General features: G+C 43.1%; 1 protein-coding gene across 4 annotated transcripts in view; it reads left to right on the top strand.

Annotated features, from left to right (window-relative positions):
• ano1a (anoctamin 1, calcium activated chloride channel a) overlaps window positions 1-18,912 on the top strand; it is a 146,897-nt gene that overhangs the window by 125,018 nt on the left and 2,967 nt on the right. For all 4 annotated transcript variants that reach the window (XM_041988250.1, XM_041988178.1, XM_041988415.1 and 1 more), the window contains 9 exons: window positions 5,194-5,395; window positions 6,977-7,088; window positions 7,326-7,383; window positions 7,778-7,878; window positions 8,372-8,514; window positions 14,638-14,790; window positions 16,587-16,639; window positions 16,870-17,066; window positions 17,178-17,283. In XM_041988250.1, coding sequence (XP_041844184.1) covers window positions 5,194-5,395; window positions 6,977-7,088; window positions 7,326-7,383; window positions 7,778-7,878; window positions 8,372-8,514; window positions 14,638-14,790; window positions 16,587-16,639; window positions 16,870-17,066; window positions 17,178-17,283 — 1,125 coding nt within the window. The remainder of the gene's footprint in view (window positions 1-5,193; window positions 5,396-6,976; window positions 7,089-7,325; window positions 7,384-7,777; window positions 7,879-8,371; window positions 8,515-14,637; window positions 14,791-16,586; window positions 16,640-16,869; window positions 17,067-17,177; window positions 17,284-18,912) is intronic.

Here is an 18,912-nt window from a genome sequence, read left to right as displayed (position 1 = left end):
AGCGCACACACAGACACAAACTTCATCCCTATATTTTATATCAGTACAGATGAAGCAAGTGATATGTGCATGTTTCTTGTAAGACAGTGAAATAAACTCTGTCCCTGTTTTCCATCCAAATTAGACACAGAAACTCATTTTCTCGTGATGTTAAAGAAGCACCCTTATAATTTTCTGTAGTGGTTTATAAGAAAAGAACACAAAAGATATGTGTCCAGATATGCGCAAGGCAATTAATAATATTTTAGCCACTAACAGAACATTCACACATATATAAAAGTCCTTTTTGAGGGATATCTATTAAATTATTGCCAAAACAATAGTCTGTCTGCCAAAGTGCAGACGCTCATTATTACAATTAAAATTTTTAGACGAAGTTCCTCATAAAAGGCTCATTTTTCCGAAGGTTTATTGAGTTACCTCTAAAAAGTCTGCCCATCGAAATACAGAAGCATTTCAATAGCAGTTCATTAGATTATTACTTATTAGAAAACCCTTCGAAAAGAATTTATCATTAAGAAGTTATAGAAACACAAACATGCATTGAAAACTTTAATTTTGCTCAGACCACACCCCAGCTGGTCACACACACACACACACACACACACACCGCGGCACCTATCATACACACACAGCTGTTCTCACTCAACCTCACACCAACACCCTCTCAGTCAGCGCTGACTCAACTCTTTTTACTTTTATATGCCTCACAAAATCTTCTCGTCTTAATCTTAATTCCTTAAAAATCCTACAATTTATCTGTCAAATTCTTATCCCAGGCCTGAGATTCTTACACTCTTGCTTTTTAAATTTACACCACTAATCGCTCTAAACTGGAGTCCAAATGACACCGAACAATTTATTTATTCTTATGTCTTACAATTCAAAGGAATTCGGGCCCAGATCCCAAACTTGCATAACTATAAAAGTCCCAATGTACATTTTAAAAAACTCCAAAAAACTCATAACACTCCACTATTTCTGAGGCTTAACCATCTCTTTTTCTTCTTGTTACAACTCAGGACTCCCAGTACTCTATGAAATTTCAACACAACCTTATCACTTCTCTCTCTCCACTTCGTCTGCGATGTGGAGAGAAAAAACAGCTTAAAATAAATTTAACAGAGACGCCTGTACAGACAACAATTCCACAAACATACCCACACAGAGAACTTTGCGGAGTGACCCCCTTTCCTCTCCCCAGAAAAGCAGAGAAAAACACACCTGTCTTTCAGATTGCCCTCTGGGACTCAGCTGAAGGAAAAAAGGCACTGCACGTCCAGTATTTCGTGACGTCAGATTTGATGTATCTTGATCAGGAGATGTGGAAAAATTGGCTTTCAGGCAAAAACGTTTCTGGATGCTGACTTGAATAATAAAAAGAAGTTTATTAAAAAAGTTCAGACATCAAAACAGATTTCTGCAGCAAAATCTGGAGGTCCCAAAACCAGAACGAAGACCTAAAGTCCTGATGTGTCGTTCTGTCTTATATAGGGTTTAAACAAAGAAAATTCCTCAGTCCTGTGTCCTCCAATCATAGAGTTTGCCTATAGGATGCTCATTTGCATAAAATGCATGTTCGTGTGTGAATCCAGTCTGTAGGACAGAGAACCTTATATGGTAAAGACTTAAGTGTGTACCATACAAATGCTATGCTTAGATCCCTCACTTTTACATAATAACCAGATCCTTTACTAAACTGACAGCTTTAGCCGAGACTTTCCCATCAACAGGGATGAAATGCTGCCGTGTTACTTTACTGCTGTTGGGCAGGAACACATGCTCAACTTGACCTGGTCTGCCAGTGAAATTATGATGAATCAAAGTTAAAATATGGCCATATATTGTTTCATCACTTCCACCAAACCCCTTTCGTCGACGCTGTCATCATGATTCATCTATGAATGAATAAACTGCTTGTCTGTGTGCCAGCAGTCTGGTGGTGGGCGTGGCCAAGGTGCAGCAGCATTGATGACTGACAGATTGAGCTCACAATAGACAGAAATGTTGTGTTTTTAATGTCGGACAATCAGCTCCTGAACTTTTTCATCTCGTCTAGTCAACGAAATCTCACACATCTCCGTCATCAGAAAGCCATTTTTAGCTCGTCACCGCCTCGTTATCGTCATGAAAAAAAGGTTCATCAACTAAATAAATTCGTCATCATTGACAAAAACAAAACTGATCCCCACCTTCTTTCCACAAGCTATTGACAGTTGCCACAGCTCGCTTTGCTTCACCATTGGCTTGTGGGTACCTTGGGCTGCTAGTTATGTGAGTAAACCCATACTCACTGGCAAAGAGAGCACAGACATACTGAGGGCCATTGTCAGACCTGAGCCCTCAGGTGAGCGACGCTATGCCGGCTGTCACAACATTGAGCTGAGATACCTCAATGTATCGGGAGAAATAGTCAACATATAAAACAATCCTTTGCCCTTTTAGAAGAAAATCTCCAGCTAGCGGCATCTTCTCTTCTTCCAGTAAGGTCCAATAGCAGGTGGCAAGTGGGCTTTGTCAGGCCACTGCGTTCAACAGTAGTGAATGAGTTTACTGCAGATTCGGTCTTCATTCTGCATTTGTGCAAGTTGCTGTAGTCTTACCTTGGTAGCTGCAAGAGCTTGTCTGAGTCCATAAATATCTCAACACCTGCCACCTGATCTCTCTCAGCCTGAGTGACTGCATGTCACTGCATGGAACATTCACAATGCCATTTATAAATTTCATCAATCTCAAACGAAATCTCAGAACTTGAGGGGGAAGCTTGACCAGTGCTTTTGTACTCAGTAATAGGATGAGAGTCTTGTGATCCGTTTCAACTGTCATGCCAAGCAGGTATGATTGCAAGCGTTAACATGTCCAAGTCACAGCCAAGCCTCCTTCTCGATCTGAGCTTAGTGTTTTTCAGCATCCAGCAAAGCTCTGGAGATGAAGACTACCGGCTACCAATCACCACTCTGAATGTTTCTGGGCTAGAACCCATGTGTTTCTCCGTTGGATGAATTTACAGCAGCACGATGGGGGAGCGGAGCTCAGCTTCTGAAAAGCTTCTCATTGGGGTGCCTCCCAACACCATTCTTCTTTTCAGACAACAGGTCATTCGGAGGATGTGGGAATGATGAGAGGTGCGGGAGGAACTGACCCAGATAGTTAGCTATGCCCATCCCTCTGCGAACATCTGCAACATATGTGGGCTCTGGCTTTTCCAGAATGGCTTTGACTCTGCTGGGGTCAGGACTCTCTCAGCAGTGAACCTGTGTCCCAGAAACATAATTCTGCTCTTGGAAAACACACATTTATCCTTGTTCAGGGACAGCCCTTTGTTTTTCAGTCTTCTTAGAACCCGGTGCAGCCTGGTAGGTTCAGCCTGATATTTGTCGTACACCAAGAAGTCGTCAGCGTGGCACACATCGCCTTCACACCCCTTCAGCATTTGTCTTTGTAAATGTTCCAGGGCTGATGAAATTCCAAAAGGAAGCCTATGGAAACAATAGCAACCGCATGAGGTAATGAATGTGGTTAACAGAGTGAAGGGAATCTGCCAAAATCCTGACGTGCCATCCAACTTGGTGAAAACTTGCTCCAGAGAGCAAAGCCAGTGTGTGGTCAACTGCTGGCAAAACATGCCTCTCTGACTTCACCCACTGATTCAGGGATTTCAAATCCACACACAGTCTCATTTTCTTCTTTGAGCCTGCTTTGGACACACCCACCAGCCCCACACACCATGGAGTGGGTTTAGTGACCTTGGTTATTACCCCCATGGCCTTCATTCGTTCAAGTTCTGCTCTGACTTTGGCCTTTGGTTCCAGTTCAGTTCTATTCTAAAGCACTTAAAACGTCTTATCCATTTTGGCGATCTGCTTGCGTTATGGAAATCAAACTTGCCAGTGGAGCCAGTTGTACCCTGCCTGCTGGAGGTGCTGGGTCTGCTGTTGCTGCAGGATTATCCACGTTTCACTGCTGGCGTCTGTTACTCCCCATGAAGCCTGGTGTCACACTCGCTTGTGTGGCTAGTTTACTTTTTTCACACACCAACAGTCGTGTGGAGGCGCACGCTTTCCTGTTGTCTTCTGTTGGACATGGTGTCGTCTGTAGCGCCTTTTCATTTCTTATATTATTTTGATCATGAGTCTGACACCATGTTATGTTGTTAACGCAGTAATCCGACAGAGCGGACCATTTAACTGTTCTTTCCTTCCATATTCGGACAGCCACAGCTCTCAGTACATCTCCATGACAAGCGACCTCATTGGTGCTGACGGAACTCAGCAGTTAACCCTTCACACAACAAGCTCCAGCTGTTATTTCCATATCTTCCATGTCACATAATTAAGGTCGCCTATTAGAGGTTATAAGATTTATTATTGTATTAGTCGTGTGTCTTATGTTTTATATTCATTTTAAGAAATTTAAATAACCATATTAACTTGTGGTGTAATTATTTTACTACAACTTTAAATGAATTTTTATGTAGTTTATTCAGTATATTATAATTTTATAAGCATTTCTTTCAAGTGTTTATGTTCATTAGTTCACATTTAATTTTGCCCTTGCAATAAAGGTATTAATGCACATTGTACAATTGTAGGATTTTTCTTTAAGGTGCAACAAGTCTAGATATGGATGAAATGGTAGCATAAACTAATGCTATCTTATAGAAAGGAAACATTATTATAACAAAGCTGTTTCCTTTAAAAAAAATCCACCAACAGGGGTTCCAGTGTGACATCCTGAGAGTCATGTGACAAATGCAAGTATTATTGTTTCCCTGTGGTCTTCCCTCCTTTTTAATTTATTGCATTATTTTAAAGGTGATTTAGTATTCATAGCAGGACAAAAACTGGCTGATGATTTAATGACCTGAGCTGGTGTTAAATTCCACTGTCCAGCTACATGTTTACCTACTGGCCAATGAACATACCATAAGCTCTTATAATAAACTTGTTAGCTAATGTCACGATTTTTGCCTTACAGTAGAGAACCAAGAGATTTATTTATGTTTCCATGAGTTGCTGTGAAACTAACAGGAACTGAATCAGAACTAAAACTGGGGGATGGATGAGGGTCAACGTTACACACGGCCTCAGTCATTCATGTTCTTCTGTAACTTTAACGGGAGTTCATCTGCAGGTCCTCACCGGTCACTTCTAGTTCGTTTGATCAGATTCTCCTCCGCCTGCTTTCTTGTAGATCACAGTGACATTTGCCATGGTCTTCGGGGTCATCCTGTACCGGATCAGCATTAAGGCAGCTCTGCACACGAGCACGTACCCGGTAGCCCGGTCCAACATCCGAGCCACAGTCAAAGGCACGGCTGCTGTTATCAACCTCATCATCATCATCATCTTAGATGAGATCTACGCTGCCATCGCCCGCTGGCTGACCACACTGGGTGAGGCACATGGAGCTGTTAACCTCATACGTGCAGAGTTGGTGGTTCTTCCTGCAGACTGAGTGCAAGTGAAGGCAGCAGAATGCTTGTTATGTTCCATGTGTTTAACCTTCCCTGCACAGACTGACAACCCCAAGAAGGTTGCAGGTTGGAGCCTTGAACTGGGGCTTGAACAGTGGCCTTTCTGTGTGGAGTTTGCATGTTCTTCCAGTGATGATGGGCCATTAGGATGAGTTATGGGTGGGTTCTCTCCAGGTAATCTGGCTTCCTCCCACCAGCCAGACATGCTGTTAGGTAAACAGGTCTCTCTTGTAAATGAGTTTGTGTGTCTTGTTCCTTGTCAGCTCAGATAAATAAAGGTTATAAAAATTTATTTACTTTATTAAGAGATTTTTAGAAATCTGAATTTTTTTCTAGAGCTAAAAAATGTAAAAGAGTTCAAGTCAAAAAAGACCATCAGACGTGTTTGTTTATGGTGTCTGAACTTAAAACTGCAGCGTGAAACAAAATCAAAGGTCACTGACAAAAAATAAATAAATCTATCATTAAAAACTGTTTCTAGTGGTATCTAATCACTTTACTAAAATATCTGTTGTTTTTATTCTCAGAAGCATTTATATCTACCCACTGTGGGTCCACATACATGGCAGCTGCCACCATTTTTACTATAGTGTCTCAGAATGGACAAACTACTCAGTGTGAAGCTTTAAAGCTGCAGTTTGATAGGAGCTAGAGCGTAAATAATGTCTTAAAAGCACCATAGAAGAAGACAGGACATGTGCAGTTACCTGTTGTGCAGTCATCGCTGTATCTGAATCCACTAGATCCACTTGAGAACATCTCTGTCTGGAAGGAGTCTGGCCACTGATGGCCACCGTACGTACATTCACTACTATGCTATACCCATCTTCACCACTAGATGTCAGTAGTTCTTACACACTGGTCCTTTAAGTATTGGGTTGCTGGTTGATAAAATACTGTCATGAAGTTCAGTGTCTGTAACTTCAGATACGTGCAGCTGCTACGATCTACAAGCGATCACTCTTTTTCTCCCCATCACATACTGTAGGGCGCCATGGTTTCAAGCTAGTACCACTTCTCTTATTCCATCTATTCTCTGCATGAACAAACCCTTAAAGTCCTAGACAGAAACCCCAGACATCATCACCCTTGTCTTGTCCTGAATAAATCTAAAGCTGGAACTATCTGGCTCGCTCCTTCTGTTGTTGGACCGTGATGATTAACTCAGCGGGCTCAGAAATCTGCACAGAGCACCGTGAGAGACGCCTGAAACAAGCAGCAGCTGCTTTTTCCACCCAACACCATGCAACCCAGTGTCAGAACAGGCGAATTAGAAATAAATCTAAATCCAGTCTGAAGAAGCCCCGTGTTTTATTGTTTTCTGCTGTTTGGATGACACTTGATTGTATGCTTCAGGCTAATCTACAGATTTTATATTTTGCTTCATGTGGCCATTTTATTTCAGGATTCTCTGAACTTCTGACATGGTTCGATGGACAACATATAAATTAAATAAATAAAACATCTGGATTTATTTGTTTATATGTAATTCTTTTTCAGAGGTTCCAAAGACCGACAAAAGTTTTGAAGAGCGCCTCATTTTCAAAACCTTCATCTTGAAGTTTGTGAACGCCTTCACACCCATCGTGTACTTGGCCTTCTTCAGAGGAAGGTAAAACATTAGCCCCACAAGCCTAACCCTACCCACGCTGGTTATTTAAGCTGAATCAGTGCAGTTCAACTTCTCAGCTTCGCAGTATATTCGCCTCTGTTTTCTTATACAAACTTTACATTTTAAAGTCTAAAATTGTAATGATTTAAAGCATGGTGGGTGTATTTAACTGTGTGATGTGAAGAAGTCATGATGACGAGCTAAAGGCTTGTAGCTGATGCTTGTTTGTGTTTCCAGGCTTGTTGGGAGACCTGGAAAGTACCTGTATGTTGTTGACTCCTACAGGATGGAGGAGGTAATTCAGAGGTTGACATGAAGGTTGTTTCTCATTGCATCCACCTTCGGTTTAGATAGAAGGATAAAAAAAAGTTTTTTTAAATAGATAGGCCAATTACATAAATGCAAAATATAAATATGTACACTTTGCACAAAAAGTAAGGCTATTAGTGTTTGTTGGATTGTTTCTCTTCTTTTTGAATCCCAGCCGGTGTTGTATTGTACATGATGGACAGCCGAATGAGTCACCTTTACAACCAGGCAGAACTGGTAAAATGAGCACAGCTAAATGTGGAGGTAGTTCCTCTCTGCTGGATTGGACGACTGTTCTTATCCATGGTGGTTCTTGAGGCTCTGTACACTGCAGTTCTGTTTGATTTCCTGTCACCTCCTGACCTCCTTCTCTCCTCCAGTGTGCCCATGCCGGCTGCCTGATGGAGCTCTGTATCCAGCTGTGTATCACCATGCTGGGCAAGCAGCTGATCCAGAACAACCTGTTTGAGATTGGCATCCCGTGAGTCCTGGGCAACACGCTCGAATGCACAGAACGCCAGCGGAGCAGTAGATCCTCACAGGATGCATCATGCACACCTACACAGCTGAACCTGCATCTGAGAGGCATCATTTTAATACCTGTCTGCTTTCAGACACACTTACCTGATAACCAGACAGCTCTTTGGTGAACTCCTGCAGCATGCAATTTTCTCTGACATCCCCACAGCTCCCACCGTATGGGGGTGGAGTGTGTTGACTTCTTCTGTATCACCTATCAGGCCATAAGCAATGAATTCAGTCATGCTCATTATTAGCTTTATACACTAATAAATGTACAAAATCTTACATAATTAAGATGAATGCGTTTTGAAGTCAGTAGTTTTATTTAAACGTACGAATGTTTTGAGACACCACTGTGTGTATTTACTAAAACTGACTTCTTAAGTGAGATTAGATCAATCTTTAACAAAGCTGAGGGTTTTGTGTCTGATGTGGGTCCTTGCTGTGTGCAGGAAGCTGAAGAAGCTGCTCCGGAAGAGGAAGACGGAGTTGGACTCCAAGGAAGAGGAGGAGCTGAACGCCACTCTGCAGCGCCACGAGAAAGACCACCTACTGGGTCCTTTTGTTGGCATCAACCCCGAGTACATGGAGATGAGTAAGTTCCTCCCAGATGCCGCAACCAAAGTCCTTCAGTTTTCTTTGATACTTCTATGAATCATAGACTGGTGAGCCCCATTTCCATCAGTGGTGTGAATGTGGACACTGTGGAGGACTACAAATACCTTGAAGTGGTCATTGACAATAAACTGGACTTCCCTAAAAACTATCGCTAAAGGAAGGGCCAGCGCCGTCTCTTTCTGAGGAGGCTGAGATCCTTCAACATCTGCCGGACAATGTTCAGGGTGTTTAATGAGTCTGTGGTGGCCAGAGCTCGTGTTGATGCTGCTGTGTGCCGGGGCAGCAGACTGAAGGCGGCGGACACCAACAGACTCCATAAAATGATCCGTAAGGCCGCTCATGTTGTTGGAGTGGAGCTGGACTCTCTGAGGATGGTGTCAGAGAGGAAGATGCTGACCAAGCTTAGAACTATAGTGGGCAACCCTTCCCACCATCTCCACGACAACCTGATGGGCAACCTGAGGAGCACGTCCAGCTGCAGATTCCACCTCGCTGCAACACGGAACGCCACAGGAAATCCTCCCTTCACGTCACCATCAGACTCCATAACTCTGCTCTGAACCACAGACGTAACCTCTTGCAAATATTTATCTACTTGCTAATGTCTTTGTTTTATTATTTATATTTTATATTCTTTTTTTCTTCTTTTATTTGGTTTATTTGTTTTTATTATTGAATTTTAGCACCTTATTGTAATTTCACACACTCTTATTTTTCTGATTTCTATCTCTTTTCTCCAACGCTGTCTTTGTTGTAAGGAGCGTTTGTGCAGCAGTTTCTCCTGGACTGATAAAGTATTTCTGGTTTTGATCCCTCTGCTGCTTTCTGGGAGGATGCGTGGTCGTCTCGGTGGCGGGCTGGCTGGGATTTGTGCAGTGGTGGTTCTAGACCAGCATTAGAGGGGGGCCAGGCTGGGGCCAGCTGCTCTGTTAGAGGCACATTTATGAGAAAATAATACAAAAAAGGACGCCTTTCAAGTTTTTCTAAATTGACTGTATAATTACAGCAATATAATAGAAGCAATTCGTTTACAGTAGTTTTATAATAATAATAATAATAATACATTTTATTTAAAAGCGCCTTTCAAAACACCCAAGGACACTGTACAAAGGAACATTAAAATAGTTTAAAAACCACTATGTACAAAACAAACATTAAAACAGTTAAAACAATAAGTGCAAAACTAAACAGAATGGAGGACAACATAAAGAGGGAGAGTGACTAGATAACATAGGACTGTCTGAACAAATGTGTTTTGAGTTGTGATTTGAAGAGAGGAAGGGAGTCTATGGTATGGATGTCAGGGGGAAGAGAGTTACAGAGATGGGGAGCAGAGCGGCTGAATGCTCGGCTCCCCATGGTGGCGAGACTGGCAGGGGGGACAAGAAGCTGGAGAGAAGAGGAGGAGCGAAGTGAACGGATCGGAGTGGCAATGTGCAGGATATCAGATATATATGGAGGGGCCTGATTGTGGAGTGCTTTGAATGTGATGAGGAGAATTTTAAAGTTAATTCTTTGTTTTACGGGGAGCGAGTGAAGTTGTTGTAAGATGGGGGTGATGTGGTGAGTAGAAGGGGTCCGTGTGATGATGCGTGCTGCAGAGTTTTGGAGGAGCTGCAGTTTCTGGAGGGATTTATTGGGGAGACCAAAGAGAAGAGAGTTGCAGTAGTCAATCCGGGAAGTAACAAGACTGTGGACGAGGATGGCAGTGGTGTGGGGGGTGAGGGAGGGACGGAGACGAGAAATGTTTCTCAAGTGAAAATATGCAGACCGGGTGATACTGTTAATGTGGGAATGAAAAGAGAGTGTGCTGTCGAGGACGACACCCAGACTCTTTACCTGAGGGGAGGGAAGGACAGTTGAATTGTTTATGGAAATTGGATAACTGTTAGATTTGGAGAGAGTGTGGGGCGTGCCTACCAGGAGGACTTCTGTTTTAGAACTGTTGAGTTTGAGGAAGTTGGATGAAAACCAAGAATGAATTTCTTGTAAACAGGTGGTAAGGGAGGCTGGTGGAAGTGAAGAGGATGGTTTGGTAGAGAGGTAGAGCTGGGTGTCGTCCGCGTAACAATGAAAATTGATATTGTGTCTGCGAAGGATGTAACCAAGTGGAAGAATATAGATAATGAAAAGGAGGGGCCCCAGGACTGAGCCCTGGGGCACACCAGCAGAGACAGGAAAGAGTTTGATTCATGGGATTTTAGTCGAATGAATTGTGTGCGGCCAGAAAGGTAAGAAGTGAACCAGGTGAGGGGGATGTGAGTGATGCCAATTAATGATAGTCTGTCAAGGAGAATGCTGTGAGAGATAATGTCGAATGCTGCGGTGAGGTCAAGAAGGATGAGAATGGATAGTAAACCTGAATCTGAAGCTATGAGAAGGTTGTTGGAGATTTTGAGGAGTGCTGTTTCGGTACTGTGAAGGGGACGGAAACCGGATTGAAACTGCTCATAAATATTGTTGGTGATAAGATGGTTATGAAGTTGAGAAGCAACAGAGTTTTTGAGGATTTCGGAAATGAAGGGTAAATTGGAAATCGCACGAAGGTTATTGAAATTAGTGGGGTCCAAGCCAGGTTTTTTCAAGATAGGTGTGTGACTGTAGCGGTTTTAAGTGCAAGAGGGACGGTTCCAGAAATTAGGGAGGAGTGAATGATGTTGCTGATGAGGGGAGCAAGTGGGGAGAGGCAGGTTTTAACAAGAGCTGTAGGGATTGGATCGAGCTGACAGGTAGAGGGTTTGGATTTGAGCATAGATTCAGAGATGGCTTGGACGGAGGGAGAATAAAACTGGAGAATGTGGTTATGGGGGATGAGTAGGGGGCGGTGAAGTACACTCTAGAGACTGCAGCTCCCCACGAGGCCAGATGTTGGTGAATGTCGGAGATTTTGGAGACAAAGAAAGACATGAGTGAGTTACAGAAGTCAGTGGATTGCATGTGATGGGGAAGAGATTTGGGCGGCTTTGTAATATTGGTGAGGAGAGAGAAGAGAGTTCTGGAGTTGTGTTGATTGGACTGGATGACACCAGAGTAATAAGCAGATTTTGCTAAGGAGAGACTGTCCTTGTATAGCATTACATGGTTATTGTACATTTCTTTGTGTATAGTGAGTCCAGTTTTGTTATAGAGTCGTTCCAGTTGTCGTCCTTGGGATTTGAGCTGACGGAGGGCAGGAGTGAACCAGGGAGCTGAGCGGGTGAAGGAGACAGATCTGGTTTTCAGTGGAGCATGAGTATTCAGAAGAGTATGGAGATTGTTGTTATAGTGGGAAACCAGGTCATCCGGTGAGCTGTTGGCATGTGGACTGGGAAAATTGATAATTTCAGAAGAAAAAGTCTCAATGTTGATGTCCTTAACACTACGAAATGAGATGGTCCGGGGGAGAATGATTCTGGACAGAAGGAGGTTGACATTGAAAGTAATGAGGCTATGGTCAGTGTACGGCAGCGTATGAGGTTTACAGTCGAAGGGAGTGAAACCAGAGCAGCAGACTAAATCCAGGATATGACCTTTACAGTGAGTTGGGAAATTAATGTATTGTTGCAGACCAAAACTTTCTAGACAAGATGATAAGTTTTTGGAGAGAGCATTACTGTTATTGTCCATATGAATATTAAAGTCACCAAGAATAATTGTGTTTGATGTCAGAGATGAGAAAAGTGTAAGGAGATTGGAGAAGTCATTTAAAAAGTCCTTATTATGTTTTGGTGGATGGTAGATAGTAGCAACAATTGTAGGAGAGGGTCCAGGCAGCAGTGAGGCAGAATACTCGAACGAGGAGAACACGGGATCAGCAGGGACGGGCACGACTTTCCAACTCTCGCGGTGTAACATCGCGAGACCTCCGCCCGGCCACACGCGCGAGGCAGGCAGGTGTAAACAAACCCCAGGGGGGCTGACTCGTTGAGCGATGTAAAGTCATTTGGCTGCTGCCAAGTTTCAGTCAGGCACAAGAAGTCTAACTTTCGATCCACAAGAACATCTTGGATGAGATGTCCTTTGCTGCTGAGAGAGCGGATGTTAAGGAGGCCGAAGCTGACGGTGTGGAATTGTTCTTGGCCGCAGGGTTATCAGACCTCGGCAGGCTGGCCAGGACACTGTGATTAACACCGCGGCCAGCATTACGGGGATGACGGCGAGTAGTGGACCAAGTTGATTTTATGGAGTAAGAGTCATTATACTGGAGCTTACCGCCCGATCCGCGGTGAATGTATCTCCGACGGGGCTGAAAGGCGATGTCCGGGTGGATATCAAGACCAGGTGGTGGCTGTGGAGTGCAGGTGTGGCGCCGAAGTTTTAAAAGTTCAGCAGCAGAGTACTGGATGAGTGCGCCTGCTTGCAGGTGAACAAGAGACACGAGGAGCCAGCCGACAGCAAACCAGCTAATGGTCTGTAGAATAAACATTGCTTCTTGTGAAGAGAGGAGCGTGCCCAGGTAGGAATCTGTCGGAAAATAATTTAAAATTTTACCGGTGAGCAGCGGCGACAGACACGCCAGCGTTCACTCAACCGGTGTTGATTAGATGCAATTGTTTTTTTAAATTTTCAAAATGTAACGATTTAGAAAAAAAGTCTTCATTTCTATTACAGTGACAATATGAGAACATGATAGGTGTCTCAGACTTCATGTAAATCAGGGGTGCCCAGCTCCAGTCCTCAAGGGCCACAATCCTGCAGGTTTTTGATGCGTCTCTGCTCCAAAACCACCTGACTCAAACTGATTAGTCATTGTGCAAAACTTAATAGGCTGTTGGATCCATTTCATTTGAATCAGGTGTGTTGAAGCAGGAAACATTGGAAAATTTGCAGGACAGCGTCCCTCGAGGACCAACTTTGGACACCCCTGATGTAAATTATAACAGACAAAAACATATTTTTGAACAAAAGAAATAAAAAACACAATTTTGACATTCAGTGTTATGCTGTGACTCAAACAGCACCAGCTGAACAAGAAATCTTGCCACCGTATCCATCTGCACTATAGTAACTGTATTCTGCGGTTTTTGTGATTATTGTGAAATTATTGCAAATATTTTCATATTTATTAATGCCTTAGGCTTTGCCCTCAGCAGGGGGGGGGGCACAGGGTCCCCTGGGCTGCCTCTGATCTTTGTAGAGGCCTGGTCACATTTGCACGATCACTTGATCTCCATTCATACCAAATTTTCCCCCCACATTTACTGACCTGCTGATCCAGTCAGTGTTGCGCTGTGAGTGTAATCACAGTTACGTTCATGTTTTTCTTTGTCGTTGACGTTTTTGTTGCTGTGTTGTCTTTTTCCCAGCTTGTCTGTCTTTTTTCAGGTGCTCCTGATGATTGTCAGCTTTGTTTCTTTGCAGATGTAGCAGCTGGTTGTCTGGTTTTTGCTGTTACTGAGATAAAGCTGGTAGACATGAAGCCCAACACCAGCGCGATAAATGGCAGAATCTTCTACCAAACCATCTGCAGAAGCTCTCTGCAGACACAGATTTCCTCTGACATTTTAACACAACTGATTAACTAACTAACTCATTTTTATATTTAACTTCTTGAGCTGAATGAATAAAACAAACGTGAACGGCGGTAAAATGTCGGCAGCGCTCAGCTCCAGTCAGGAGATCTTTCTAGATCTCCGAACTCGCTGTGGGATCACAGATGAAGCCTTCGAGGGGCTCAGACCATGTAGCCGTGTGCTCTGCAGGTTTTATGTTATTGTTAGTGTTTGAGATTAGAGCTCAGCATTAAGCTGCTCTGTGATATTCAGACAAACATTGATTTGAGTGAATAATCCTGGTTATGTGTTTTCACGTTTGGTAATCCCAGAAAAGAAGCATGCTTTAACGCAAATGTGAATTTTAACTCTGTTGAGGTTCATTTAGCCTTTTAATTGATGTTAAAGTGCAATAAAACACAAACACTTCAGCATGTCTGCTGTACATGTGAAAATAATGAAGTTCAGTAATCGACTGATTGTGGATTGGTCCAGTTTAAAGATGTGACTGGTGTTAGAGTGGACGTCAGTGATTTGGTTTTCATGTGACCTCAGGCCGGCTTGTTAAACAGCCTGGGGATGCTGTTTGTCACCATCAGCGTCTCATGCATCATGTCTTCTCTCCCCAGTCATCCAGTTTGGGATGGTGACTCTCTTCGTGGCCTCCTTCCCTCTGGCTCCCCTCTTTGCTCTTCTGAATAACATCATTGAAATTCGTCTGGATGCCAAGAAGTTTGTCATGGAGCTGCGCAGGCCCATCGCAGCCAGAGCCAAGGACATCGGTACGTTTCCTCTGAACGCAGAATCCAGCAGGCTGTTGATGCCTCACACTGGCTTCAGCTGAATGTCAGAGAGCAAATCTCTCTTACATCATCATAATCTTTATTCAGGGATCAGATTCCATTATCCCGAAACACCTGCTGGATTTACAATATCTACATATACAGATATAATGTGTTCTCTGAGCCCTGCGCCTTGCTTTAGGCCTCTGAAATGAGTCAATTTATGCAGACACAAGGTCTGTTTGTGTAATTTTGTTGTCAAGAGTAAAGAGAGATTCCAGATGTGTAAATATGGCACATAAACAAAAAGTTGAATACTTAAAAAGAACAACTACCTGCAGGATGAAGATGAATATTTCTCTGGAGCGATGCATCAGATCATAGTTCAATATGTGAACATCATCTCTGATAAAGTGAAGCAGAGCTAGGTTAGAGGTCAGCAGACGTCTCAACATGGACGCTTTGGCCCGTTTGTTCCCAGAGTCCTCCAGTTGGGGAGTTCCAGTAGATTACATTTTGGGAAATTTTGGAAAAGTGAAGCTAAAATCCACTTCAGCCTGTGAACTTCTGGATGCACCGACAAGCATCTGAACCATGAATGGGACACCAAGTGTTCTGTTTCAATGACGGCCTGTATCTAAACAGTGGTCTTCATCATCCTCTTCACATTAAGACATTATCCGCCCGGGACCACACCCAACACACGACTAGGTGTTTATACGGTGGTTTGTCCACCACTGCTGGTAGAGGCTCTATAAATAGTTGGAGATGAAGGAATCTCCACCACATGGATCAGTAGATCGACTTTACATGCATTTCTGTAAATTTCACCTGAAAGTTGAACTTCCTGAACTCTGTGTGAGTACAGAGATGTGATATATTGGCAACCACATTACTGTAGAAGGCTTGTGTTGCCTCGGAGCGAGCAGTGTGTAGCAGGGGTGGTCCCTGCTTCTGACGTCAGCTGGCGTCTTTCCGTCTTCTCCACATGCATAGGGTTAGGGGTTAGTAGGTCTTCCCTCAGTCCAAAAACATCCATGTTGGGTCGGGTGGTGTCGCTAAACTCTCCCTCAGAGTGAGTGTAAGTGGTTGTTTGTCTCTGTGTGTCCCTGTGATGGACAGGTGACCCTACAGGGTCTCACCTGATAACAGCTGGGATGCCACCCCGTCACCCTGAAGTAGAAAAAGTGTAAATAAGAAAATGTGTGGATGTTTCACCAACACATTTTTAAATTTTTTTTAATAGAAACACAGAACAAACAAAAAGAGTGAAATAAAGGACATTTGGGATGTGAGGCTGAGGTTGGAAGTGCGTGGTCCTCTCCTGAAGCTGCATCACACCACAGTAAACCTGTAAACCCACGCACTGTAAATAAACACTCACCATGCAGCAGCTTTTCTACACTATAGGCAATAAAAGGGGTCACCTGACACTACGTAAACTTACTCACACACCTTCTGTCTGCTGCCGCCACTCGTCCACCTTAAACTGTTATTTATTCGTGAATGTGTAAATTGCTATTTTTTGTATTTATTGCTGTTTTTTTAATACCTTTTCTATCCCTTTCTTAATTACCTTTTCTCAAAGTGTTTTTAAAAGAGTGCAAAATTGTTGGTAGATCCATGTGATTTGGTTTTACTTTGTACAATAACAACAAAGTCTCTTCTATAAGCCAAAAAGAGAAAAAAATACCTGGCGGCTGCCCTCAGGTAGAGATTTGGCACCATCTGGTGGCAGGTCTTACTTACTGACCCTCTAAAGTTCTGACGTTTACTCTTCTTCTGACTCCCTGCAGGGATCTGGTATAACCTCTTGAGGGGTCTCAGCAAGGTTGCAGTCATTGTTAACGTAAGTCTGCGTTTATATCTCTAATCTTCAGCTGGGAGCAGGTTAATGCCCATTTATCTGCAGAAATGTGCTTTTGAAACCCTCTAAACCTTGAACAGTAGGACCTGCTGGTGGTCACTCTCTGGTCCACATAAGCAACAGAAGGTTTTCAGATGGTTGAGGAGCAGCCAGGCCATCGGCCTGTTTCTGCTCATGAAGACGGGAAACTGATGAGCTGTTATCTTCGCCAGGCTTTCGTCATTGCCTTCACCTCTGACTTCATCCCTCGGCTGGTCTACCAGTACACGTACAGTCCTGACGGCAGCCTGCACGGCTTCGTCAATCACACGTTGTCATATTTCAACGTCAGTGACTTCGAGGCAGGAACAGCCCCAGTCCAGCCAGACCACCTGGACCACCAGGTCAACCACCATGTCAAGGTGTGCAGGTAAGGTTTCATTTTGCTGGATTTCATTGGAATGAATGATGGAAGTAAATTAATTTTAGATAAGAGTTGATTATATACAGGCTCTGGAGAAAATACTGTTTCTGTTTCTAGATATAAGGACTACAGAGAGCCTCCCTGGTCCAGCACACCTTATGATCTATCCAAGGAGTTCTGGGCCATTCTAGCGGCTCGCCTCGCCTTTGTTATCGTCTTTCAGGTTTGCAAATACACCACATGCTGTATGCTTCTGCATGATTTCCAACTTTCATAACTCAGATTTATCTTCACAAAGAAAACAAGTCATTCATGTTTGATTATTTTACAGCTTCTGACTGAGAAATAAGACAACCGAGTTAAAAATACAACCAAAAACTGTCTTTAAGAGGAACATTCTCCAAACAATCACACTTCTTCAGTTAAATGAAGAGAGGGATATAATCCATGTAGTTCCTTTTCCTAACTTCAACAACCCTCGATGCACTGAGAGTTTTTGTGTCTTTATATCATGGCCAGTTTGGGGGTTTTCAGCAGTTTGTGCTTCAGTAGCCGTCATCCTCTCCAGATATTCAGATATTCAGCAGTAAATAGCATCCATGGCTTCTCCTGCGTGATTTGCATTATATTGACTGCAATAGTTGTAACTAAAGAAAAATTTAAAAAATGTAAGTTTCTTCATTTACAAGTCAGAGATTAAGAATTGAAAACCTAAAATGAACATTCAAACTTACTCATACATTTTCAACATGCGTTAAACAGGAACATGTTTTTAATTGAAAATTAAAAGTTTGTTTAGAAGAAAGAGCTCTTTTTTTATTATTCATTTAAGGATTTATAATGGTGTTGATGAGTACATCATATCGTACATTGTGACATGATTACACTCACTTTATCGTCTCCATCTGCTCACATCCGCATTAGCACAAATATCCAACCAGCCAATCACACGGCAGCATGTAGTCATGGAGACGTGGTGAAGACGACCTGCTGAAGTTCAACCTGAGCATCAGAATGAGGAAGAAAGAGGATTTAAGAGACTTTGAACGTGGCATGGTTGTTGGTCTGAGTATTTACTGGGATTTCCACCCACAACCATCTCCAGGGTTTCCAGAGATGGTCTGAAGAAGAGAAAACATCCAGAGCAGCAGTTGTCTGGAGCAGGAGGTCTGAGGTCAGAGGAGAATGGGCAGACTGGTTGGGGATGAAGTCACACTAGGAAATTTCTCAAGAAATTTTGATGGGTGCCAATCAGCAGCTAATTCCGCTGCTGCATACCTATCGGCTAAGAAGGCAGGTGTTGTGTCGGTGGTTGCTGCGGTGACAGAGAAAGAGGTGTTGCGAACAGATATGTTTGAAGGTTTGGACATCAACACTGAATCATCACTTAAATCATTGATGTTGAGTGATTAAATACATCCTGCTCGTCTGAATCACCTTATATTACTCTGCCTGGGAGGTGTGTGCGTGATTCCAGTCTTACACAACAGAGCCGCCTCGTTGCTGTTGCTATGACGACAGTCAGAGCTTCCAGCTGATTTATGGCTCAACACGCCTCTCAAACAAACAGTTGTTCTTCACAAATAGAAAGTCGAGTCGGAAAAACTGAACTGAACTGTAAGAGCAGAAGGGTCTGCAGAACATTTTTATTATTCTACGGTCCGCCATGTAGTTGTATGATGAGCTAAAAAGACCCCATCACCCCTCCTGAGTAGAGGAAAAATAGAACAAAAGAACAGAGTGGACGTTAGTGGAGCCAGCTGTGGGTGTGCCCTGCACTCTGAGAAGATTTGAGAAAAAACCCAATGACCTATCGCAACGATGGTTCCATCAAATGAAAGCCAGGAAAAAT

This window comes from Melanotaenia boesemani, chromosome 1 (genome assembly GCF_017639745.1).
Source record: "Melanotaenia boesemani isolate fMelBoe1 chromosome 1, fMelBoe1.pri, whole genome shotgun sequence".
In the NCBI taxonomy this organism is placed as follows: Eukaryota; Metazoa; Chordata; class Actinopteri; order Atheriniformes; family Melanotaeniidae; genus Melanotaenia; species Melanotaenia boesemani.
The sequence above is the reverse complement of the archived record's forward strand: the minus strand, read 5'-3'. Positions and strand labels throughout refer to the sequence as shown.